This window comes from Cervus elaphus, chromosome 13 (genome assembly GCF_910594005.1).
Source record: "Cervus elaphus chromosome 13, mCerEla1.1, whole genome shotgun sequence".
Lineage (NCBI taxonomy): Eukaryota > Metazoa > Chordata > Mammalia > Artiodactyla > Cervidae > Cervus > Cervus elaphus.
In genome coordinates this window covers 23901307-23928411 of record NC_057827.1, presented here as the reverse complement: position 1 = coordinate 23928411, position 27105 = coordinate 23901307, and the positions used below count along the sequence as shown (strand labels likewise).

Here is a 27105-nt window from a genome sequence, read left to right as displayed (position 1 = left end):
ACTAGTCATTCTCTTCTGTTGTTGGGGGATCAGGGGCCTAGTTGGAGAGGCATCAGTGAAAATCAGACGTTTAAGTCTGCAAAGAGTCAGCCTGGGGTGGGGTTGGGATATGATTAGACTCCATAAAAAAAAAAGACAACAAACCTAGATAGTATTGATAGGGAAGATGCAGAGAGTTTGCAAATTCTCTTAGAAGTCAAAAATCTTCCTGGTATTGGAAAGAAAGAGCCTTTGAAAAAACAGCACTTTTATGAACAGTCATATACTTACCAAACTTTTTTTTCCAGGAGAGCCTGCAGGTTGACCATAAAAATGTTTCAGATATTTGTGGGTGGCAGATACATAGCACGGCAGGAAAGAGGGAGCCAGGAATGTTTGGGGTCCAGCCCTAACCTTTTGATATCCTGGGGGATCACTAGCAGGCCCTTCACGGAAATATCCCTCTGAGGCTCCGCCCTAGCACAGCACAGAGCGTGGTTTTAGTGGTGGTAGCTCTCCAGGGCAGGTTCTTCCCAGGTAGCACTAGTGGTAAAGAACCCACCTGCCGATGCAGGAGACATAAGAGACTCAGGTTCAACCCCTGGGTCAGGAAGATCCTCTGAAGGCGGGTGTGGCAATCCACTCCAGTATTCTTGCCTAGAGAATCCTATGGACAGAGGAACCTGGTGGGCTATAGTCCATGGGGTCACAAAGAGTCAGACATGACTACAGTGACTGATCACACACGTACGGTTCTCCAGGGACAACTGGAAGTGACAGCAGCACCCAGCTCTGCAGTTTTTAAAGCTCTCAACCAACCCTCAAGAGATGGTTGGCCTGTGTGGGCAAATCACCCCAGGGTACAGCCAGCTGGGTACTCAAGGGTCTCAGGGCAAGAGCACAAGTGGAGACTCAGGGATCATATGTCTAAATGTTTAAAAGCTACAAATCAAGCCAACAGATTGTTTAAAAAAAATGTTCTATCTTCTTATTTGACAATGATACCTTTCAAAATTAAAAACCAGATTCAAATTTAGAATTCTTGGATCCCTAGAGTTTTGCACTGGGATGTGGTGGCCACGCTGGAGAGAGGGAATCAGGACCCCTTTTATTCCCTCCACGGCTCTGCACTGTGAAGCGTCTGTATTAATCCAGGCCCTCACAACCCAGCTCTGTCTGAACAGCCACCCCTTCACCGCTCCCTCTGGCCTTCTGGTGGCTCAGACTGGTGGTGGTGGGTGGTCCTTTCATGGAAGGATGGACCCAGAGGAGCAAACCATGCAGCCCTAAAAATGACTTGGGTCCAGCTGGACAGGGAATTCTGGGCATCCTGGGTACCCAGAGGGAGCATAGAGTGGGGTGGACACATATCACTGGTCCTACAATTCCTCATTTTTAGGGAATGTTGGGGCTGTAGGAGAGTCAGAGAGGAGGGCCTCTAAAGTGATGGCCCAGATCAAGCACCAGGACTATCAGTGCCAGGCTTGGTCTCCATCTCCCGAGTTCAGGCCTCAGTGCCTGCTGGGTAAATGAGACACGCGTGGGGATGTCCTCACCTGAAACTTCTACTGAGATGGCTGCTGCGATGACCCTCAGAGTCACAAACACCAAGAGTAAAGTGGTCATAGTTCACCTGGAAGAGAGGGGAACAGAGATGTTATTGGGAGGTTCAGATACAGTGAGGTTGAGGGTCATGTGTCACGTGACAAGTGTGATAAACTCCTCATCCATGGATCTGAAATAACATCAAATAAGGAGGCTAATTTTAAAAAAGTGATAATGATTATACTTGAACAATGGCTTTATGGATAATTTTATTTTGCACTTTGGATTTTTTTTCATGTTTTATAAAAGTGTCTATGATAAGCATGCATAGCTTTTGTGATTAAATAAAACAACAGATATTTATCTAAAGAGCTATAAAGAGTCAGACACGAATGAGTGACTTAGTGTATACATACATACACACACATTAAGGATTATAAAATATCTTCAACTGATTTACTGTTTATCTCACCTATGTGACTGCAAAGAAAAATAAAGAGATTTTATTGGAAAAAAAAATGAGGCTGCATTGTGATCTGAGAGATATCTTCTCCAAGAATCCTGTCCTCATAAAACCTTCATGGATTCCTTAGTTTAGTTACTGGTGTGAGGCTGTAATTAAATTTATCTCCTCCTGTTTTTTCTAGGGAACCTCTCATCTTCTAACCAGTAAAGTTTCATCCTAAAGGATCCCTGGGATGGTTGATTTTATGTGTCAACTTGACTGGTCCATGAGGTGCTCAAATATTTGGTCAAATGTTATTCTGGGTGTGTCTGTGAGGGTGTCTTGGGAGGAGATGAACATTTAAATCGGCAGACTAAGTACAGCAGATGCCCTGCCAGTGTGGGTGGGCCTCACCTAATCGCTGAAGGCCTGCATTGCCCCCAGTGGCTGAATAAGAGATAATGTCTCTTGCCTGATGTTCACCAAACTGCCTTCAGACTTAAACTGAAACATTGCTTCTTCTTGGTTTCAAGGTTTCACACCCTGGCTCTCTAGCTTGCCAAGTGAAAGTGTTAGTCACTGAGGTGTGTCCAACTCTTTGCAACTTTATGCTCTGTAGCCCACCAGGCTCCTCTCTCCATGGAATTCTCCAGGTGAGGATACTGAAATGGGCTGCCATTTCCTCCTCCAGGGGAATCTTCCTGACCCAGGGACTGAACCTGGGTTTCCTACATTGCAGGCAGATTCTTTACCATTTGAGCCAATTTGTTAGCTTGCCAAAAACCTTCATAATCATCTGAGCCAATTCCTTAGAATAAATCTCTTTCTATATGTATATGCACAACCAAATAGTTCTGTTTCTCTGGAGAACCCTGACTAACACAGTTCCCCAGGCCCAGAAAAGTGACACGAGTTACCCCATCTCCTTGATGAAATCTGAACCTGCCATCAACTTCAAATTGAGGAATTTGTGTGTCTTAGGACAGAGAATGTACCAAGATTTGGGGCACAATTCAGGGGTCTCATTCAAGTCAGGGGAAGGATGCTCACCCAGATTGCTCTGTGGGATATGTGCTAAGTCAATTTAGTCATGTCTGACTCTGTGACCCTATGGACTGTAGCCTTCCAGGCTCCTCTGTCCATGGGATTCTCCAGGCAAGAATACTGTGTGTTGCCATTCTCTCCCCAAGGGGGTCTTCTTAACCAGGGCTTGAACTTGCCTCTCTTACATCTCCTGCATTAGCAGGCAAGTTCTTTATCGCTAGCACCATGAAGGAGATGACAGCCTAGGACCCCTGAAGCAACCCCTATTGGCCCAAACAATGACTTCATATGAATTAGAGAAACAAACTTTCCTTACTGTCTTCTGTTGGAAAACTGTCCCACAAAGTATACTAATCTGTGATGACAAAATGTAAAGGGAGCCCCCTGCGTAACTGGAACCCTGACTGAGTGGGCCAGAGTACTCAGACCTCAAGAAGACCCATCTGAACTTACAAGAGATCAACCAGAGGGATGGTTCTCAACTTGGGTTGCACACTGAAATCACCTGGGCTTCAGCCTGGTCCTCAGACATTTTAAAAACTCCCTAGATGGTTCTAAAATGTGGCCAGGGCGCCGCTGGCTAGAGTATGCAGTCACACTGCGGACACTTGTGACTTGCACCCCATGACACGTGCCCTAAAGACAGGAAGGGAGCTTTCACAGGCTGAGTGCAATGCCCGACTGAGGCTACAGCCAGTGTCCCTGACCTGGACTCTGTCAGTGTCTGATGACCCAGTAGGAGTCTCTACTGACTCAGTTACCATCAGCTGTGGCTGGACGGATTTGAGGATGAGGGCCTCTGAGGTTCTCACCCTTAGACTGTGGGGAAGGGAGTGGGTAGGGCCAGGACTCTGGGGACCCTCGTGGGTGATCCCAGTCTGTCATTCTTTAAAATTTGTTTTTTCTTTTTAGATGTTTTTTTTTTTTTTTGGCCGTGCTGGGTCTCAGTTGCAGGATCTTTATTTGCGGCATGTGGTATCTAGTTCCCTGACCAGCGATTGAACCCAGGTCCCCTGCATTGGGAGTGCAGAGTCTTAGCCGCTGGACCACCAGGGAAGTCCCTTAGTTTGTTGCTTGAGTGATCTTTCCACAGCTATCCATCATTCATTCCACATACAGTGGGCACCTGAGGAATGAAAGGGTTGTCTGTGTGGGTGCTGCTGGGGGCTCAGAGATGAAGGTGTGAGGCATAGGATGAGTAGAAGTCTGGAAAATTCCGAAGGCTTAAGAAGCAGCTCCTAGCTTCTCCTGAGGGATTTTTCTCCTTAGAAGCTGCCTTGAAAAAAAAAAATCTCTGGGACTCCAGGTTCTGGCTCGTGAGGTGCCTTTTCCTCAGGCCCAGTGTGATCCCTCATGGCCAAGAACTATTCCTCCGGAGGCTAAAAGGGTCAGGTGTCTCCTCCTCTGTGAGGAGGGGCTAGACTTGCAGGGCCCTCTCTTCCTAGAGCCTCAGGGAAACCGTGTGCAGACACAAGGCCGCCTGTTCTTCTTCCCTCAGAACACCCTTCACTGGGAAGTTCTCTGTATGTTTTCAGAGTTGTGTTTCTTCCCTCACTCTCTGAACAAGCCTGACGTTGTCCGGGAAGCAGTGGTTCTCTGTGGGGCTTGAGTCTGCTCTGTTTTTCTCCCTGGCTTCGGCCGGGAATGAAAAGGGCAGGGAGTGGGCACTGGTGGTGGTGGGTGGGGGGATGGGTTGTGGGCAGAGAAATTAATTTTACTTCGTCTTCTTTTTTTTTTCAAGACAAACTTTGGGATAGAAATATCGTAATAAATATGCTCTTGTGTTTGTGTGTGTTTTCTCAGCTGTAAAGAAAATAGGGAGAAATTCCATTCTGTCTGGATTCCAGTGTGTCCGGGCCTCACTGAGCCTTTATGTGAGGAGATGGACTCTGCCAGTCCCCACAACAGGGCGGCCTTTCTTCAGGGGAAGTGGAGCTGGGTGGTGGCGACGGGATTGGGAGGCTGGGACTGAGGAGAGGGGAAGGAGCTGTCTAAAATGGAGGGAAAGAGGGGCTTGAGGAGCGGGTGAAAGTTGGAGGGTCTGTGCAGAGCTTCTGTGGGATCCATGTGAGTGAGGTTGGGCTCATTACCAAGGAACTGGCTTTTTCAGGACAGAATTATTAGGAAGTTTGCTGGGGGAAAGAAAGTGTGCTAGTGCTTTGAACCTGAGCTCAGGCCATGTGTGTGTATGTGTGAGAGACAGACAGACAGACACACACACACAGACCCATAGTTGAACGTATGGAAACCCTCCACCGCCTGATCAGTTAGACCCTATCCCATGGCTGCCAACCCAGTCAGGGCTTTGACCTTTATTCCATCAGATTATGGGGCGGAATGGGAGGGGCTCCCCTGCTTGCCCTGAATTCTTATTCCAGCAACATGCAGTGGAGACCCCTAGACCTGGGTCCCAGTCCTGCTCGGCACCTCCTGCTTTAATAACCCAAGATCCCACTCCATGGCTATTTCAGAGACTGAGCGAGAGAATGTGCCAGGCAGACCCGGCTTCTGGAGGGCGGGGGCTGTGTCTCTGGCTCGGCGGCCAGCCCAGGGTCTGGCACTCAGCAGGCATCCGTCAGCACCACCCTCCTCCCTAGTGTCAGGCCTGGGTGAGCCTCTCAGAATGTGGGGACTGGAAGAGAGTCTAGCGGTTACAGGGAGGCTTCTTGCCCTGGGATGAGGCTTGGATGAGATGATTTTCCATAAAGGATAAAACTGCCTTTGCCAACATCACCACCCTACCACACATTTGGAAAATAAGGAACTAGAGAAAATAAATCACCATCATCCTCCATCCTAATCCAACCATTGTTCGTGTTTTGATAGTTTTCCTTCTGGTTTTTTTCCTTAGGCATCCACTTGCGTTTCGTGGAGTTGTAATCTTTTTGCATCCTGTTAGCTTTTTCCACATAGCATGGTGGATCAAATGACTTGGTTTTTGTTCCTTCAGAACTGATGGATGGCTTTGGGGCTGTACAATCACGACCTTGCTGCTCGGAATCCTGTCTACATGGCCGAGGCAGGTGGTCTTCAGTCTCTAATTGAACAGGAAGTGCTCATTCATTCTTCACGGGGTGATCCACCCCATGGTTAGTGTGTTAGTTGTGTTAGTCACACAGTTGTTTCTGACTCTTTGCGACCCCGTGGACTGTAGCCTCCCAGGCTCCTCTGTCCATGGAATTCTCCAAGCAAGAATACCAGAAAGAGAGATTTCAAACCCAGAAGAGGGAAAGTGGCAGGGATCCCACATCAAGGACACATCTGGCCAGACTGACTCCAACTGCAGCTGCTAATTTCCCACATATTCTAAATAGACATGGTGGGAAGGTGTGGAAAGGGGGAGTCAGGAAACTGACTCCAGGTGAACTCACACAAGCCCTCAGTTTTCTCATCTGCACACTGGAATCAGAATGCAAGCTCCACCCCAGGGACATGGTGAAGATAGTTTTCATGGATGTTAATGCTCATTTTATATTTTCTCCTCTTTCTCTTCTCTCTGTTTTGCTTATTCTCTCTCCATCTGTGTCTTTTTTTTTTTTTTTTTAAATAGAGTTGATTTCTTTATTCCTATTGTATTACTTGGGCTTCCCTGGTGGCTCAAAAGGTAAAGAATCTGCCTGCAATGCAGGAGATCTGGGTTCGATCCCTGGCTTGGGAAGATCCCCTGGAGGAGGGCACGGCAACCCACTCCAATATTCTTGCCTGGAAAATCCCCATGGACAGAGAAGTCTGGTGGGTACAGTCCATGGGGTCACAAAGAGTTGGACATGACTGAGTGACTAAGCACAGCGCATTGCATTACTTGCTTGGTTATCACTGCAAATTAAATTCTGCAAATGTTTTCCTGCTTTCTGGGCAATTAAGTGGATTCATTGGAAAAAGCTGTGGCAGCGGGCTGAGGGTGCTGCAGATTGACCTCTCAAACCTATAGTTTTGTCTAGGATTGGCCTCAAGCAGCTCTGTGCTAAGACAAGGGCAGAGTGTGGTGGGGAGGGAGGGTTTTCCTCTGAGTTTCTTATGTTCTTGTAGATGGAGACATATCTGTACCTAGAAAATAGCAGGCGTGTGAATGGTGCCAGGTCCTTGATGCTGTCTAGAATGACTGTATGACCCCAAGTGTAGTTTCTGCATCTTTCACACAGGGCAGAGTGGGACAATTGGCCCTGGAGTTCTCTGAGACTCTAAATGTCAGCTCCACACAGTGCAGAAAAGAGACATTTGATACAGGGTCAGAGTTGGTCACATCTCACCTGTCACAGCCTCCCCGCCCCGGGTTAGAAATGAGCTCATCTTTTGTTCTGATCCTGCACCCAGATCAGCATTCCCTGGGAAGGTTCAAACCCACTTGGAAAGATGCCCCCTTGTGCCCTCCACATGCTGGGAAAGAAGTGGGGGGGCAGCAGAGGGATGCAAAGAGGGGAGCTGTGAGGTTATGAGTATCTTGCCTAAGTTTCAGAGGAATTAGGCTTTCAGGGGAGCCTCAGGCTCTCAAGGGAGGAGCAAGATTTAAGTGAAGGAATTAGGAGAAAAAAGAAAAGAAATCAAGAAATGATACAGGTCCAGGAACTTCCCTGGTGGTCCAGGGGCTAAGACTTCATATTTCCAAAGTAGGGTGCCTGGTTCGATCCCTGGTCAGGGGACTAGATCCCACATGCTGCAATGAAGATTAAAGATCCCATGTGTTGCAACTAAGAGCCAGAGCAGCCAAATAAATAAATAAAACAATATATTAGTTAATAAAAAATAAGAAAACAAAGACATGTGTCCAGAAGGTGTCACATCTGGTGCATGAGTGTGTGTGCTCTCAGCTGTGTTCAACTCCCTGTGACCCCACGGACGGTAGCCCACCAGGCACTCTCTACTAATGTGGGCTTGCCTTCCAGTCGTGCCTTTGGTTTGGGTCTGGCCCTCCTCTTTCTCTTCCTTCCTTTTGCTCACACAGTTTGTTCCTTCCAGAAGACTTTACATTTGTAGAACAGCTCTACATCTGACCTAATCATAGCCTTTTCTGAATCCAGGGTAAATACTACCTTCTGGGAACTTCCAGATACCTTGGCCTGAAACCGTCTCCTTTCTGCCCATGTTCTTTGTCATTCCTTGTGGTTACCACCAACTAATTAACAAACACATGCCAGCTTGTCGTTTCTTTCCCACTGTAGTTTTAAACTACTGGGCTAAGCACTTATGGAGCGTGTATGGGTGGGGAGTGGGGCTGTGTAGTGAGAAGATGGTTTTGGAGTCACATGCATGTGCTTGTGTGTGCTGAGTCATGTCCGACTTTTTGTGACCCCAGGGACTGTAGTCCACCAGGCTCCTCTGTCCATGGGATTCTCCAGGCAAGAAATACTGGAGTGGATTGCCATTTCCTCCTCCAGGGGATCTTCCTGATCTAGGGATCGAACCCATGTCTTCTGTGTCTCCTGCATTGGCAGGTGGATTCTTTTACCACTGAGCCACCTGGGAAGCCCTTTGAGTCACATAGATTCTGTTGAATTGCAGCTGTGATACATGTGAACATAAAACCTTGGCCCAACTATTTAACCTCTTGAAGTATCGATTTCTTTGCTTCTAAAGTGCTGATCAAGTAGAATCTATCATATAGGATTTTTGCAATTCCCTGGAGAAGGGCAAGGCAACCCACTCCAATATTCTTGCCTGGACAGAGGAGCCTGGCGGGCTACAGTCCACAGGGTCACAAAAGAGTTGGACATGACTGAAGTGACTTAGCATGCATGCACTGTGTGGCTTTCAGTAAATTCTGTCTCTTTCCTAAATCATCCAACCGGATCCTCCCCGACTGAGGAGGGAGAATGGCTGCATTGTGTATACACATCACGGTCTTCAATCCATTGTGGATGCGTTGAGCACCTACTGTGGGCACCACACGCTGGGCTCTGCACGTCGTAGCCCCTCAACCAACATGCAATGACTTGATAGAAGTTATACCCAGTACAGTTCATGCCTAGATCTAATTGAAATGATGTCCCATGCATAGATGGTCATTTGATTTGCAATGACAGCAAACAGTGGGATCCCCCACAACTTGGTTAACTTAGGGCTCATGGATATATTCACTCCAAGCCTGGGTGTAGGATGAGAGTTCAAATAAAAGTCTGGATTCTTTAAGTGAGATCCTGACGCTGCTGGTGTCCTCTCCAGTGACCCAAGACTTGTCACTCTCAGAGCTGCCCCGTGTTTGCTGAATGAGGGCAGCCATCCCTGTCCCACCCTTAGGCAACAGTGAGCACCTTACAGCCAAAATCAGCTTGTACAGTGGTTTCACGGGCAATCTAAAGACTGCCTTTGGAACCCTCTTACACTGTTGGTGGGAATGCAAACTAGTACAGCCACTATGGAAAACAGTGTGGAGATTCCTTAAAAAACTGGAAATAGAACTGCCATATGACCCAGCAATACCACTTCTGGGCATACACACTGAGGAAACCAGATCTGAAAGAGACACGTGCACCCCAATGTTCATCGCAGCACTGTTTATAATAGCCAGGACATGGAAGCAACCTAGATGCCCATCAGCAGATGAATGGATAAGGAAGCTGTGGTACATATACACCATGGAATATTACTCAGCCGTCAAAAAGAATTCATTTGAACCAGTCCTAATGAGATGGATGAAACTGGAGCCCCTTATACAGAGTGAAGTAAGCCAGAAAGATAAAGAACATTACAGCATACTAACACATATATATGGAATTTAGAAAGATGGTAACGATAACCCTATATGCAAAACAGAAAAAGAGACACAGAAATACAGAACAGACTTTTGAACTCTGTGGGAGAAGGTGAGGGTGGGATGTTTCAAAAGAACAGCATGTATACTATCTATGGTGAAACAGATCACCAGCCCAGGTGGGATGCATGAGACAAGTGCTCGGGCCTGGTACACTGGGAAGACCCAGAGGAGTCGGGTGAAGAGGGAGGTGGGAGGGGGGATCGGGATGGGGAATAAGTGTAAATCTATGGCTGATTCATATCAATGTATGACAAAACCCACTGAAATGTTGTGAAGTAATTAGCCTCCAACTAATAAAAAAATTAAAAAAAAAATAAAATAAAGACTGCCTTTATTGGACTTCCTTGGTGGCACAGTGGATGGGAATCCTTCTGCCAAGGCAGGGGACATGGGTCCGATCCCCGGTCAGGGAAGATCCCAGATGCTGAGGCGCAACTAAGCCTGTGCAACCACAACTCCTGAGCCTGTGCTCTGGAGCCTGGGAGCTGCAACTCCTGAAGCTCCCGTGCTGTCGAGCCCATGCTCCACAGCAAGAGAAGCTACCGCAGTGAGACGCCTGTGCACTGCAACAAAGAGTAGCTTTCACCTGCTGCCAGCACAGTCAAAATAGATAAATAACAGCACTGACTTTGGTTGGCTGGAGGTGTAAGGGTTTGCAGGTAAAGGCCCTCCCCATGGAGGTGGGTGATAGGCACAGTAGGAACCTGAAAGGAGCAGATTCTGGTTCAGGGCACAGTGAAAGTGTTAGTTGCTCAGTCGTGTCTGACTCTGCGATCCTATGGACTGTAGCCCGCCAGGCTCCTCTGTCCATGGGATTTTCCAGGTAAGAATACGGGAGTGGGTTGCCATTTCCTTCTCAGGGGATCTTCCCGACTCAGGGATTGAACCTGGGTCGCCTGCATTGCAAGCAGATTCTTTACCGTCTGAACCACCAGGGAAGCCCACAGATGTTTTTAAAAAACATCAATTTCTGCTCTCTCTGGCCTTTCTGTCTTGATTTTCTTCACTCACTGAAAAAGGTACTTGCTAGTAATAATTGGTTGACCTGGATCTACTGTGATGAGAGATATGCTATTCTTCTTCTCTCTGGAGTCCACTTTGAACCCAGGAACCATGCAATTTCCTGAAATAGCCTAGTCTCAGTTTCCTAGGAGACCATATGGTATGAGAGAAGGTGGGTACATTAAAACTACAACCTGAATTCATACCTTTGACTCATCACTTGCTGTATTTTAGATGAGCTTGAGAAAGTTTCTTGACAACTCTGGCCAGAATATCCATGAATGAGGGCTCTGGAAATTGCTAATTTCCAGTTAGGAGGAGAACAGGGAGTGATGACTCCCATGACAAATTGCTCTAAACGTCTTATTTCCTCTAAATCATCAAACAGAAGTCCTTTTATTCCCTGAGCAGCCTGATCCTGTTGGGTGGGGTGGTAAAAGGCATTGGGAGGAAGGAAGCTGTATCACATTGGAATCTTGAGTGAGCCAGGGACGTAGAGCTCAGATCAGAAAGGACCGTTAAAACAAAATGAATCTTGGCCTATATTTCATGGCAGAACAGGACGAATGCTCTTGGAGTAAAGTCCAGCCCCTTCTCATGTTCTGTTAAGATACATTCTATGCCCTCACTCCTGCTCACACCACATCATACCTCTATTCCCAGCTACATTCTAGCTATTTCTCGAACATAAAAATGTGTTTCCTCTTAACGGCTTTAGTTCCTTCTCGTCCTTCCTCCTGGTACACAGTTCTGGATCTTTCTCTCATTGGCCACTTTCATCATTCTAGCCTCAGTTCAAATGTCCCTTCCCTGACCACCCTGTTCCCTCACCCCTACCCAGTACCTCCCTATCACATCACCCTATTATTGTTTGTTTATAGCATTATCATTACTAGAACTTACTGCCCTTTTCCATCTGCTTGTTTATTGTTTGTTTCCTCTACTAGAATATACACTCCATGAGGGCAGGAACTTTCGTCTGTTTTGCTCACTACTATCCCTGGTGGCTCAGATGGTAAAGAATCTTCCCGCAATGCGGGAGACCCAGGTTCGATCCCTGGGTTGGGAAGATCCCCTGGAGAAGGGACTGGCTACCCACTCCAATATTCTGGTCTGGAGGATTCCATGGACAGAGGAGCCTGGCAGGCTACATACAGTACATGACTTTGCAAAGAGTTGGACACAACTGAGTGACTAACACTATACCTACTTAGGCTTTCTAGGTGGTGCAGTGGTAAAGAATTCACCTGCCAATAAAGGATACAGAGGAGATATGGGTTCTATCCCTGGGTCAGGAAGATCCCCTGGAGTAGGAAATGGTAACCCACTTCAGTATTCTTACCTGGAATATTCCATGGACAGAGGAGCCTGGCAGGCCACAGTCCATGGGGTCACAAAAAGTCAGACACAACTGAGCACCCACAAATGCATACATACTTCAGGTGTCTGCAACAGTGCCTGGTACATAGCAGGTGTTCAACACATATTTGTTGAATGAATGAATGAATGGTGCTTCATGAATGGGCAATGTCCCTTCTGGATTGTTTGGGAATGGAAGGAGCACTAAGCTTAAGACTGATAATAACTGTTGCAAATCATTTCAAAACATCTTGCTTCCTCAACCCTAAAACACATTAGAAGCCCTAGGAGGAAGTGTTAACTCTGAATGTGGGTTAGGGGTAGCCTGGAGCATACCATGGCCCCTGGAAACATCCATTCACCCTCCTCTCCTGTTAGGAGAGGACCAAGACTGGTCAGCATGGATCTGGGGACCACCGAGAAGGGAGTGGTGGGTGACCCAGGAAATAGCACCCAGGGACAGAACAGAACTCAGAGTCATCTAGCAGCCTGATGAAGCCTGTGTATTTAAGGGGCTGGGAGTGAGCCAAGTCCAGAGCTGGGAAGGAAGGCCAGCCATGATGGTGCTTCTTAGGATGGGAGGCTGCACCCAAACCTGGCCCCAAAACATAAGACCAGACCAGGGTGGGCACCAGAGGGAAGAATTCAGCTCAACATCACCAGCCTTTCCCCATTACTCCCACCTCTCCTTACCCTCGACTGCAAATTCCCAGTAATACCAGTTTAAAATGGAGAGTGGCACATTAATGGCTCCTGATTCACTCGCCCAGAGACACTGAGCTTTGCCCAGTTTTCTGTGTGGAAAAAAACCTGGTACTTGGGACCTGCCCCTTCCTGTTCTCAGCCTTCCATTCCAACCCGGGCTCTTGGAGGTTTTCTCTGCATTAATTTCAGACGTTGTGTAAATAGCAGACCTGGGAGTTTGGAAAAGAGTAAGTATCCTTCAGCCCAAACTTTCCATCAGGCACAAGAACCTTTCCTGGGGCAGGAATCTGGGGCCAAGAACTGAGTTCCCTCCAGTTGGCGCTGACCACCAACCTGGCAGGACAGAGTGCTCCTTCCTGTAGGAGTTTGGGAAGGGGCTAGGGGACCCAGCAGGACTCCTCAGGGGCCTCCCTTGGTGGGAGCTGAGCCCAGGTTTCCAAAACGATCTTCGGTAAAGGTTTCTGGCAGCTGAAGGTCCTGGCCAGCAACGACACAGGCGTTTGGGGTTACAGATGAATTCCTGAGCAAAGCAGAGGGCCAAGTGCCTAGGATGCAGCCGAAAGGAAGCAAGGGGCAACTAGCCCAACCCCTTAAACTCTGGGGGCAGATGCCCAGGTTCTTGGAGTTTAGTCTAGATTTGGGGTCTAGTCAAGAGTAAGAAAGAGGATGGGCCACTGGAATCAAGCCTCATTCTCTTGACTGTAGTTTGCATGCCCTAATTCTAGGACTGGGAAGACGTCATAGAGAACATTCACTTAGCTCCTTTTGGGTCAGGCTTTTCTTTGAGAGCCACTGGGATTTATGGACCTGGCTCCCAGAAGGTAGTCTCTATGTCTTCATTTACCTGGGGGCCTTGGGCCACGCTGGATTGTCTGTAATAACAGTGTGATTTACGGTGGGGGTCTTGGGTCATGTGATATCAACCTGACCTCTGGAAGGACTGGAAACTAAGGTCAGCCATGTGGGTGGTCAGCCATGTCTACAGGACCAACCCACAGTGAAAATCCTGGACAGCCAGGCTCAGGTGAGCTTCCCGGGTTGGTAACACTCTGTACACATTGCAACCCATTGATGCTAGGGAAGTAAAGGTTGTCCACACAACTCTCTGGGACAGTGCAACTGGACACTCACGCCTGGTCTCTCTGGGACCCTGTGCTGTGCGGCTCTTCCCTGTGCTGATTTTGATCTGTATCCATCTGCTGTGATAACCAGTAACTGTGAGTATAACAGCTTTGCTGAGCTCTGAGTCCTTCTAGTAATCGACTGGACCACAGGGAGGTCTTGGGGACCTCCTACAATGGAAACTTTCTGCTCCACCAGGTTAGGTCGCCCTTCCCAGGGGGGTTCAGTGTAGCCCGAGTAGACAGCAGACAAGCCTGCTTCTTCCCATGGCCATCCCTCAGTGACATTGCTTTCTCTTCTTGGCGCGTGTGCTCTGAAGAGCTAAGCATTCTTTTTTTGGCCCTCATGTGGAGGGAATCATTGCCTTTCATCTGGAAAAGTTCCAAGGGCTTCCTGGCTCTCCTCCCTTCCTCTTTTCCTCTGTCAAACACCCATCATGTGGAAAACTGCAGCAGGTGTCGAGGAAGGATCAGAGTGAATCCATTGCCGGGGCTCACTGTGTGAGATAGGAGATGAGATGTGTGAGTAAATCCTACAGTACCAGAGGAGAACCTCTCTCAGTGAGACTGCTCCACAAGCTAAGATACAGAAATCACTCCTGTTTTGGGAAGACCTGGGAGAACTGTGAAGAAGAGATGGCTTTTGAACTGAGCCTTGAAAGATGTGACGAAGGGGACATCAGAGGAAGAGATGGTTGGATGGCATCACCGACTCAATGGACCTGAGTTTGAGTAAACTCCAGGAGATGGTGAAGGACAGGGAAGGCTGGCCTGCTGCAGTCCATGGGGTCGAAAAGAGTCAGACATGACTGAGTGACTGAATGATGACAATGGGCCTGTGGAGGTAGGGGAAGGGCATTCTAGGAGGGTCACATGAATAAAGGTATGGTGAAAGGAGTAGACCCAACTGGTGTAGGATCACATAAAGTTAGAAACAAAGCGGGGCCAGATTCTGAAGAGACTCTATGATTGGGCTGATGAGATTGGCTTTATTTTGTAGGTGATGGTGCGGGGGGGGGGGGGTGTCTCAGGGTTTTGGGGAATGACCTGATCTCAGGTGTGTATCAGGAGGAAACCACGGCCCCCAGTATCTCTGTTGGCTTATCTCTGCTCTATGAAGTTCCCATTGCCATCAAGTGCACCCCACTCCCTCACAGCAGGAGTGCATGCTGCCTATAGCATTTGTCTGTTTCTTTGGGGAGACTGCACCCATTGGGGTAGGCACTGGGCTTGTCCATCCTTGGGTTTCCCTTGTCCATGAGCACCTACCCTTCCTCTAAAAATGGCTATAGATTGAAGGATGAGCCCAAGCTAGGCATGGTGCCCAGCAGCAGTGTGAACAAACAAATCATCTCCTTCAAGATTCACAATCGTCCTGGGAGGGGCTCCATTACTGGTCCTGTTTTTAGAAAGGAGGATACAGAGGCTCAGAGTGGTTAAATGACTTACCATAAACCCTGTAGCCAGGGAATGCCAGACCCAGAATTCAAACCCAGATCGGTCTGACTCCAAAACCAGTGCTCCTAACTAGATCCCTGCTTCCCATGTCCATGCTAGGGATGGGGGCAGGTGCTGAGAATGGAACCTGTCATGGGTTTGTTCTTGTCACCCAAAGAACTTTGACAATCTGTGGTCTCAGCTTTAAAGCATGATTCAATGAAGGGACATTCGTGGTGTGCCTCCTACATGGGGGACTTCACATCTTGACTCAAAGCACCAAGGCACCTTGGGGCTGTAGAATGAGTTCAACACCCAGAGACAGGCCGAGAACTTACTCTCTGAACCCCTCACAGACTCTTGATTTGTTTCAGAACAGTTGGAGAAGAGCTGCAAACATTGACATGAAAAGATGTTGCACCCCTTTCCGGCTTCCTCCCTTTCCAGCTGTCTCCGGCGTGTCCCCAGTTCGCTGGCAGCTGCTCCTGGTGGTGTGACTCTGCCTCGCAAGGCTGTCAGGACTATGGTGCCTATTAGCCTCCTGATGGGATGCCAGAGCAGCGACCTTCATGAAAACGCCTTCTAGGGATTCATGCTGTCTGCTGCCTCCTAGCTCCTCCTAGTCAGGGTTTCTTCCTCACAAGAAAGCCAACTTTCCTTTTTCAAAAAATTGATTCTTTTTTTTTTTTTAAGCTGTGGTAAAATACAAATAGGGCTTCCCAGGTGGCACTAGTGGTAAAGAACCCAGCTGCCAGTGCAGGAGACAGAAGAGACGCAAGTTTGATTCCTGGGTCAGGAAGAGCCCCTGGAGGAAGGCATGGCAACCCACTCCACATGGCAACCCACTTCAGTATTCTTGCCTGGAGAATCCCCTGGACCGAGGAGCCCAGCAGGCCACAAAGAGTCAGACATGACTGAAGCGACTTAGCACGCACACAAAATACAAATAACATAAAATTTGCCATCTTAACTATTTTCAAGTTCAGATATTTTATCATGAAGTGGCATTAAGTGCATTCACATTGTTCCACAACCATCCATTCACATTGTTCCACCATCCATCTTCAGAATTCATCTTGCAAAATGAAACTCTGTACCCATTAAACAAGAACTTCCATTTCTGCTCCCTGCAGCCCCTAGAAACCACCAGGCTACTTTTTGTTTCTATGGACTGGACTTGGATTACTATCTCTCCTTCTGAGGAGGCAAATCTATACCCCTGTCTGGCACAATCTTTAGAGATCTTTGTGCGCTATTCCAATTGGAATTTTTCCCATCCAAATTTTCTGGAATATTTTGTATACCCAGGGAGGCCTTCATGTACTCAGGACTCTCTGGGGCACCACACTGCCTCCAGCATCCTGGGATGCTTTCACATACCCCAGCAATGATCTACATCTTCAGGGGGTTGGGCTCTAAGGCTGCACACAAGCTGGAACCCAAGTAGGATCAAAACTCCCCTTGAAAGTCTCTTAAGAACTGGTGAAGTCCCCCCACCAACATTCTCTCCCAATGTGTTGAACGCAATAATCTTTCTTCCATTACTGGGTGGGACTGTTGTTTCTTTATCTGAGAAGAAGGTAAATTTGTTGGCTTTTTAGGAGGGCCAGGATGTATAAGAAATACATATCATTAAACACTAGATACACATGTGATACCTCAAGATCCTCATGCTCTGAGAGGAACAAGGGGACAGAGGCCAATCCTGGGGACAGCAAATTTGAGCCCCTTGTCACTGCCTCACTGGGGACCCAGAGCCATTAGTGGAGTGGCTGCAGAGTTTCTCACTAAAGCGTGCTCTCTCCCAATGACTGTCACTGCACTGTGGCTGCTTCAAACTCAGGAGAGCTTGATGCCAATTTCCCTTGATGGAAAAATTCACCCGCAGCTGCACAACCAGTAGAAGTATGAGGACAAGGAACCAGGGCTCTCTGCATCATGTGATGAGCAGACAGCACTCTCTCCCATCTAAGCTGTGGGCTCTCCTGAAGGTCAAGGAAAACTTTTCATTTCTTGTTTTGTATTCCCTACCGTGTCCAATAGAGAGCCTGGCATGTAGAAGATTCCAGTTATGGAAAAACTGTTTACTGACTTAGAAACACATTCACCTTATATGACGGAGCACACACACACACAAAAACAAGTTGCAAAATAATATACAGAATGAGACTCCATTTCATTTTTATGTAAATCTATTCATGGAAAAAAGACCACAAAGATATACAGAAATGTAACTGGTTATCTTCTGGTGGAGAGTTTGCAGTCACTATTAACTTTTTTCATTTTGAGAGTTTTTATTTCCTAAACTTTCTATGCTGTTCACTATTTTTTTTAAAGCAAAAATGTTTCTAAAAAGAAAAGGAAATTTTATGTCCTTAAAAAAACTTCATCCAAGACAATCACAAAAGAGAAGAAACTCCAGTCCTGGAGGCCATTAGGAGAACTGGAGTCTGTGGGTCAAAGCCAACAGACTCCCCAGTGACCAACGTGACAGCCAACTGGGGTTGGGGTGGGTGGAGAGGAGTGTCCCAGTGGAGAAAGGCGGAGGGAGAAAGTTCTCTCCGTGTTAAAAGTCTTGGAAATCTGCTGGGAAACAGAATTTTCTTCTGTCCCAGTGTTCATAGACTCTGGACCCACAGTCTTTCTAGTTCATGGCTCCCTCTCCTGGAGGTGGCCCTGAATCTGCCAAAGAATCCCCATGAATCAAGGGCATGGTGTGCAGGAATAAACAGGGCTTTACACATACACCCTGAAGGACAAGCCCCAGACAGAGGGACAAACTCTGCGGCTTCTCTTTCTTACGCTAGATGTCAGGGCCGGGTCTGAGAAATTCATCTTCTCTCTGGGCAGAGTGCAGGAAACCATGAACTTTATAATCAGATAGTCATGAGTTCAAGTTCTGGCCCTACCACTTAACACTGTGCCTCAGTTTCACTATCTGCTATCTCAGCATGGAGGGTGTGTGTGTGTGTGTGTGTGTGTGTGTGTGTGTGTGTGTGTGTGTGTGTGTGTGTGTGTGTGTGTGTGTGTGTGTGTGTTAGCATACAAGCACTGATCTATTGGAGTGCTATCACTTACTTAATCTGCGTTTCCTGACAGAACTTCCTTTATATCTTACAAATGCAAAAAGTGAAAGTGTTAGTCACTCAGTCCTGTCTGACTCTTTGCAACCCCAGGGATTGTAGCCTTCTAGGCTCCTCTGTCCATGGGATTCTCCAGGCAAGAATACTGGAGTGGGTAACCTTTCCCTTCTCCAGGGGATTGTCCGGAGCCAGGGATTGAACCCAGGTCTCCTGCATTGCAGGTGGATACTTTACCATCTGAGCCACCAGGAAAGACCTACAAATGAAGCATAGATCTAAAATATAACAAGAGTCAATAAAGAATGCTATGGGCTGAATTCTGTCTCTCTCCTTGCCCCAAAAGGTATGCTGAAGCTCTAACCCCCAGTACCTGTGAATGTGAGCTTATCTGGAAATAGAAGCTTTGCAGATGTAATTTAGTTAAGATGAGGTCATTACAATGGTTCAATAGGGCTTGCTGCAGTTTCCAGGTATGTCTGGAGGCCTGCGCTAGCTTCAGGGTGGCTGGAAATATAAGGTAATTGCTGCATCTCTCTGGTCCCTTCCTGCTCTGAGCTTGTATGACTATTCAAGAGCTTAAGTGGGCAGAAAAGCAGCTGATCAACTTCATCATGGGCAAGAAGAGGCAGTCACGTGGTCATCCAACCCACTGACTCAAAATTCAGGTTCTGAGACACCAGGAATGGGCCCGGGGAACATTCCCAACGGACAGCAATTACTGCTTCAGTGCACTTGCTCTGTGCCACACACTTTGGTTTAGCTATGTTATCTTGCTTTATCCTTTCAACAACCTCATGAAGGGAGAGTCAATGTGCCCAATTTACAGATAAGGAAACTGATGCACACAAGACTAGTCAACCCTGGCAAAGTCACACCTCTGGTTGAACAGTCCAAACTGGGCCCAGAGCCCTTCAACCTAATTCCACCCCTGGAAAACAGTGGCCTGATGGATTCCTTGGTGAGTCCAGGTGTTAGATGTCATTAGGAAGGAAGCTGGAAATAAAATGTAAGTGACAATGCACTGGACCCTCCATCACAAAAGAGAGACAAGATGGACTTGGAGTTCAAGGAAGGCCCACAGTGGGTGGGGCCTGAGGGCACAGAGTTGGAGGGGAATACTCTTAAGTGTGGATGGTGAAGGCTGAGAAGAGCTGCCCACTGAGGTCTTCAGAATCATGAAGACGCTGAGCTGCAATGCCAGGGGAAGCCTTGTCTTGTTCTCCATCCTCTCCCCTGGTGCCTGGCTGGCCTCCTAACACGTCACGGGGAGTGCTGGGACCCTGCAGTTTGAAAGAGGTACTGGAAATGCAATAAAAGAGCCCATGACCCATGCTGGGTGGCCAGTGATAGAACCCGAGGCTCCAAAGGTGGCAGGACCTAAAACTGAACGTTTATTTCTAAAAGTAGCTGCTCCTCACGATGTTTGAGTCAGCATGAATCATTAAGGAAAATTTGAAAAGAGAGCAGCCATTCATCTCCTCAGCTGGGCACCTCTGATGGCAGAACATCAGCTCGCCGGGGTGACTACGCAGAGTCCCTGGGTCCTGGCCGGGGTGGGTGGGGCCGCTGAAGTGGGCAGGGCAGGTGGGAACTGTCCATAGCAGCTGCCATGTTCAGCAGACAGAGCACTGGGAGCAGGGAAATTGGGCCCTCGTTCTAGCATTGACAGTCACACCTCCAGGCAGGACATATATTTTTCTAGGTTCTGGCTTTCACATCCACAACAAGAGAAAGATGCACCATACAATGGCTTTCAGAAGACATAAAATCAGAGTTGTTCTCATAGAATCTGATGCTGACTCCCATAATCATTGCCCCTCTCAACTCACTTCTGTGGCCCCTAAGGGGTGTCAGAGACACACAACTCCTATGCCGACCCCCTGGAGGATAGTTTGAAAAGCACTGGATAGAAATCACTTGGCAGATTTTTAATTAATTTTTTTGGCCATGCCTTGTGGCATGCGGAATCTTAGTTCCCTGACCACGGATGGAACCTGGGCCCACGGCAGTAAAAGTGCAGAGTCCTAACCACTGGACCACCAGGGAGGTCCCACACACCTACTGTGTGGCAAGCGTTTTCCATGTGTTGGAGATAGAAGACAATCAAGATAGACAGGGCTTTTGGTCTTGGAGGGGCTGGGAAGGGGGCAGACAACCACCGAGGAAAACAACCAAGCAGAAACTTTCAGACAGTGATAAGCTGCAAGGAAAATATGACAAAGGACTGCTGGAGTGTGGGGTTGAGGGTGTTCATGTTAACTGGGTGGCCAAGAAGGCTTCATTGAGGAGGTGACATTTGGACCCGAATGACCAGAAACAGCCAGCCACGCAAAGCCCTGTGGGAAGGGCATCCAGGCAGAGGAGCCCATGAGGGCAAAGGCCCTGAGGTGGGAATAAAGTGGGAGGCCAGTGGTGGGTGAGGGGAGAGTGTATTATGGAGATCAGCTCCGGAGGGCCTTGGGCCAAGAAAGGGGACTAGGCTTTATTCTAAGTGTGAAAGGACCACACCACTAAGGCCTTCTAAGAGCCTTGGCAATCCCCAAAGGGCAAAGGAGGGCCTGACTGCCTGGGGCCTGCATCTAAGGGTAGGTTCCTACACCGACACAGGGTTCCTACGGTGACTAAGGAGCAGTCTAGACTGGTGACCAGTGTCCGGCCACAGCAGTTACCCGAGCCTTACCTGCTGTTTATCAGAGTCTTGCTGACCCCTGTGGGTGAAGCCCGGGGTGTGAGCCCCTGAGGCACTGAGACAGCCGAGGGAGCTCCTGAGAGCAATGAGGGTGAGGAGCCTCCTTGACCAACAGAGTCACTCCAGTCCCCCGACCGGGTGACACAGCAGCCCTCTCCCTGTGGAACGGGCAGGAAGGACTCAGGTTCTCTCACACCACAGGGACCTTTCTCTCTTAAAATGTCAACAAGCTATAGCAGAAGCCACGGCAGGTGGGGTTCAGGAAGCAGCTGAAATCCAGAATGAGGCTGCGCCAGGGGAGTTAAAGGCTGCGGTAAAGGGGTGAAGAAGCCCCCTGACTGGGCTGTGTGGACCTGGGGGTGGGGTGACAGCCACAGATGGAGTCGTGAGGAAGGGGGACAGAGACAGGCAGGGAGACAGGGCACCTCTCTGCTAAGGACTGGGGCTGCCAATCCCCGCCGGGGGCGGGGGCGTGCTAGTCACAGAGACAGGAGACTGGCGCCCCCTGGAGTCAGACAATGGGTAGAGCACACTGGGTCAGGCCTGCAGCCCAAGGGGAGGGGACAGGGTGTGGGGGTGTGTGTGTTGGAGGGAGACCAGCCTGGTCTGGAGACAGAACCCTGCTCAGAGGCAGAAGCCAGAGGAGGAGCCAGGGCCCCACCCTCCAGTAAACCACACTGAATGCTCTACTTCTCTCTCTCTCTTTTTTTTTTAATCTAGGGGAAAAAAGAACTAAAACGAACTCCCAGCAAGACCAGTGTTTAAACGGAAGGTGGCAGGTAGGAAGTGGAAAAGGAGAGGTTGGGTTCAACTTGGCTCAGATGGTAATGAATCCACCTGCCATGCAGGAGACCTGGGTGCGATCCCTGGGTCAGGAAGATCCCCTGGAGCGGGGCATGGCAACCTACTCCAGTGTTCTTGCCTGGAGAATTCCCATGGACAGAGGAGCCTGGCGGGCTACACTCCATGGGGTCGTAAAGAGTTGGACACGACGGCGAGACTAAGCACAGCAGTGACTGCGTTTGAGGTTTAGGGCTTTAGGCTCTCCTTGGTGGGGTCCCCCTTGTCCTGGGTTGGCCCCTGGGGCCCTGGTGCTGCAGCCTCATTCCTGCTGCAGCACCAGATCTGGCTGACTGCCTAGATCAGCATCTCCAGACGGAGAACCTCACTCTGCTCTAGGGAAGAAGAGTGCTCTGGTCACATTCAATGTGAGGAACTTGATGGTGATTTCCAATGCTCAGCACATTGAGAAGTCCTACAAGAAAGGGGCACTTTTTATTCTGTTTAACCCTTGGGGATGTGCTTTTTTTTTTTTTTTTTCACATGCAATGCCTATTGACATCTCGGGAAGGAATGTTCCACTTTGGAGAACCCTGGGCTAGCTTCTGCCTCTAGAGCAGAATGTACCTTTACATTCCAGTACATTAAATGTATTTTAATCCCGGGTCAAGGACAACTGTATGATGAAAGAATGGTCCTTGTCTCAGGTAGGAGAGGGGATATGTGAAAGTTGCTCAGTTGTATCTGACTCTTTGTGACCCCATGGACTATACAGTCCATGGAATTCTCCAGGCCAGAATACTGGAGTGGGTAGCCTCTCCCACAGGAGAGGGGAGGCAGGCCTCTACTTTCTCACTCCTCTAAAGAATAAACGTAGGGGCAGAGGCTGTAGTTCTGTCTACAAAAAAGGGGAGGATAAGTCATACCAAAAGGCAGGGCTAGAGGGAGGGGCTCAGAATCAAATGCAACAAGAGGAACAGTTTTGGGCTTTAAACGAGGGGTTCGGAAATGGGGCCTCATTAGAATCATCTGGGGAGATTTTGAAAAACACAGATGCCTAACCTGCCTTCCCCCAACAATCGCTTGGGGCACATACGGCTCAGGAATCCCTGTTTCTCAAAAACTCCTCCAATGTTTATGATTCTAGGGATAGAGCCTCTAGGCCCCCTTTCCAGTGTCTTGTAAAACAGACAAACATCTGCTGCATCCCTGAGTCATCTTAGAATCCAGGTGTTCCCCTGAGCCATTTGGATAAGCAGGTCAAAAAGAGGGGCTTGGGGAGGAAGTGAGCACCTCTGACGGGGCAGGGAAGTAGTGGTGGGAAGGTCAGGCCAAGACCCAGAGTTTGTTGGGGAAAATGTGGCTTCCACTCCCCCTGGCTTTGGACTTTTCTCTTCTAATAGGTTTTCTTCCCCAAAACAACCCTGAGACCAGCAAGGACCCTGGAGGGACAGAGCCAGAAGGTGGCCCAATGGTGGGTGATGGGTGGTCCCAGGACACAGTGTGTCCACAGGTAGATGCGATGGCCCAGGGTTTCTGTGTCCTAGCACCTCCTGTTACTGGTTTGAATGTGACATGTGACATGGAGGGAGGAGCCTCAGCAGCCTGGTTAAAACCATGACTCCGCCAAGAGCAGCCTGCGCCCCTCCAAGTCCAGTGCCCTCCCCTCTTTGGGACTCAGTCTCCTCCCCTGTATGATGAAGGAGGCAGGGGGTTATTTTTTCTGGCCATACCTTGCAGCATGTGGGATCTTAGTTACCTGACCAGTGATTGAACCCATGTCCTCTGCTTTGGGAGTGCAGAGTCTTAACCACTGGACCACCAGGGAAGTGTCCCAGGGAGGTGATTTAAATTCTCCCTAAGTCCCCCTGTGCTCTGAGGTTTCATGATTCTGAGAAGGCTCAGAGAAGTTTGTTCCTGCTCAGTCACTCAATCAACCCCATGGACTGTAGCCCGTCAGGTTCCTCTGTCCATGGAATTTTCCAGGCAAGAGTACTGGAATGGGTTGCCATTTCCATCTCCAGGGGATCTTCCCAACTCAGGGATAGAACCCGCGTCTCCTGCATTGGAAGGCAGATTCTTTACCAGTGAGTCACTTGGATTTCTCAAATCCACCCATTTGGATAGTGGCTTTCAGTTAGGCCTTAATTTATTTCAACTCCATGTAAGTGACAAATGGTCCCATTTTAAAGAAAGGATTCAATGACATGCCTGCACTGAGATAAGTCTCTGGGTGCCTGATCCTGATTTGGTCCTCTTTTCAGTTCTAAGGCCCCATTTCTACCTCCCTCTCTCCATGGGGATCCAGCTCTTGGGGCTGTCCCAGCTCAATGGTTGTATCTGCAGTTCCCTCTAGAGGGAGCTGTTGCCTGGTGCAGTAACCTGACCCTAGCAGGCAGTGGGAACCATAGGTCCTGGTTTCTGGCCTTCTTGGGATAGATCAGCAAAGTGGAGGATGCCCAGCTGGGTATTGTTGGCACTTTCCTCGTCAAGAATTGAAAGGAGTTTATAGAGCAACGGTCCACTGGTTTGTTCATTCAGTCTGTCTGTGTGTACCCAGTACTGGCTTAGGTACAATGTACACCAGATATAAAACCAGCTTAGGCTTCACAGGCACCCCCTCAAGGCAGCTTCCTGGACAGTAATTTCTCACTAATCTGGACCTGTGAGGGTAGGACTTAGTATCTCTATTTTACAGAAAAGGAAACTGAGGCCCAGAGAGGTGAAGCAATTTCCTCACATTACACAACTCAGTTCATGTGACTCCAAGTCCAGGGTGCCTCACAGTGGCGAATGCACACACTGGGCTTCTCGTTGAAGCAAAGCCTTACCCATCTTTTCATCCCTTGCTGAGAGCTATATGTATGAGGAGGAGGAGCTGACCCCCCCACCCCTACAAGCAGAAGGCATTACTATGGCAACTGTGCTCTAAACAGCAAACTTCTTGGACATTATAATCACATGTCTACACTGGCTGATGCGGTAACTTTCCAGAGTGGAACCTTTAAAAACCTCAGATAATAATAACAGCTGCTATTTTATTGTATTGTGTGTCAGGTCCTTTATTTGCTTTATCTTGAATTCTCTCAAACTATCTCACAAGCCCCATTTCATAGGCGCAGAAACTGAGGCTCAGAGCTGATGACTTGCCCAAGTGCTTGTAGCTAGGATTTCAACTTGGATCTGGGCCACCAAAGTCCAAGTTATCTCTACTTTACCTCTGTGGCCCTGGCTCTTTTTTTCATTTGTTGTCTTACTCTTACTCACCTGCCACACTCTCTCTTCTTGCCCTCCTACCCCCCAGCTTACTTTCCTGCTGTTAGACACAGTCGGACATGGCCTGACCTAACAACTAAATGAAGATCTGGAGCAGGGTTTCTTAATCTTGGCACTATTGACATTTGGGGCTGGGTAATTCTCTCTTGCTGAGGTGAAGCACTGTTCTGTGCATCATACATATTCAGCAGCATCCTTGGTCTCTACCCACTAAAGATCAACAGACAGTATCACTCCTCTCTACAGTGACAACACTAAGTATCTACAGACATGACCAAATATTCCCTGGGGTGCACAACAGCTCTCCAGTTTAGAACCACTGTCTTATAGAAATGAGGAGTCAGGGTCAAGTTGATTATAACCTGCCTTCCCCATTAGATCACGGGCAGCTGGAGGGCAGGAAGAGCAAACTGTTTGATGTACTGCTGTGTTATCCACACCTACTGCAGTGCCTGGCATGTGGCAAGTGCTGCTGAAAGAATGAATGAATGAATGAGGTTTCCATGAACATGGTATGTTTCAGGATGAGGGCCTGAAGGACGATGTTCCCATCCAGATCCTCATCGACCTGCACGGCCTGGTGCACAATACCTTTTCCTTTTTAGGCCTCAGTCCCCCTTTGCCATCTCTTAAATGAGGGTCCTCCCTGGCCCTGAAGCCCTGGACATCAGTGGTCTGCGAACTGCCATGTTCCATCTCTGAGGCCCAGAGTCCAGGGGCTGAGAAGAGTGTTAGCCTTGGACAGAAGAGAGGCTGTCTCCCCACAGGCTGGACACTGAGATCTGCCCAGTCTTGAGTTTATCCTTCTTTATCCACGCTCCTCAAGTCAAATCAATTACAGAGAGACAGGCAAGTGCTCCCCCCTCGCCGCCTCCCCCCAAGACCCTATGCAGTAGAGGTGGCTCCTTTTCAGAGTGTGTGTCTTAAAAGGAAAAACATGTAACCTCAAAGGTAACCAAATATCCCGATCGTGGTGCCCAGCACCACACACCCCAAATCCACCTATTCATGAGTTTAACAAAAAGCTTCTTTAGGGTACACTGTAAGGCCATTGAGAGGGAGAAAAGTCGCCTCTTACACACCCAGGCCAGCCCACAGGGCCGCCCTCCCAGCACACACATACACACACTCACACACACACACACTCAGGCCGCTTACAAGAAGGCTCTGAGTTTTTAAAAGTAAACCCTACCGTTTCCGCTCTTGCCCTGGATTCAACTTTTGAAAAAAGGAACCGTTTTACCGCTTTCCCTACAAATTCCCCCTTTCTCTGGCCTCCCTTTGCCTCAATCCCGCGCCCTCCCCCGAACCCTACTTTTGCCCCGCCCCCAGCAGCTGATCCTTTGCAGTCCCCACCCCAGCACCCCAGGGCAGATGCCACACTGACAACCCTGGCCTTTGCCCCCTGGAACAGGGCTTTCTTAAGCGTGGCAGTAAAGCTCCCATCAAATATGATGGGGGCATGGCCAAGAGGTGGCCTGGTGACAGCAGTAGAGGACAGCTCCTGTTTCAAGATGTGTTCCCGTCCATAGACCCCGCTTCCCTTTCCAAGGGCAGCCAGTTAGCCCTGTCCCCTCGCCTGCTCTACTTGTAAGCAGGCCTGTCCTCTTCCTTGAACTTGCCCTTCACTCCCACCTCCAGCTTCCATCTTCCAAGATACTTAAGGGTCTTGTTCCTACAAGGGCAGCAAGGATGCCCCAGTGCCTGCCAGCTGGGACCATGAGGCAGGAGTTTCTCAGAGACGAAAACATCATCGGGACCAGTGGCTTTCCAGTTCTTTTGATTGCAACCCCCAGTGAGAAATACATTACACAAATACCAAATTTGTGTACATTAATGCATATACATGTAGATTGTCAACACAAATATGCTTCTGTAGAACTGCAAAG

The 27105-nt window shown here is 48.6% G+C and overlaps 1 protein-coding gene and 1 non-coding gene across 15 annotated transcripts in view; both read right to left on the bottom strand.

Annotated features, from left to right (window-relative positions):
• ACAN (aggrecan) overlaps nt 1–27105 on the bottom strand; it is a 69636-nt gene that overhangs the window by 39613 nt on the left and 2918 nt on the right. For 13 of the 14 annotated variants that reach the window (XM_043921254.1, XM_043921267.1, XM_043921257.1 and 10 more), the window contains exon 2: nt 1536–1612. In XM_043921254.1, the coding sequence (XP_043777189.1) occupies nt 1536–1605 (70 nt within the window). In that variant the 5' untranslated portion in view covers nt 1606–1612. Of the gene's footprint in view, nt 1–541; nt 599–1535; nt 1613–27105 lie in introns of those variants that run through there. The other variant, XM_043921255.1, reaches the window with a different exon arrangement.
• On the bottom strand, nt 20445–20517 carry TRNAK-UUU. The gene has a single exon. It is a non-coding gene; the product is annotated as a tRNA-Lys (tRNA).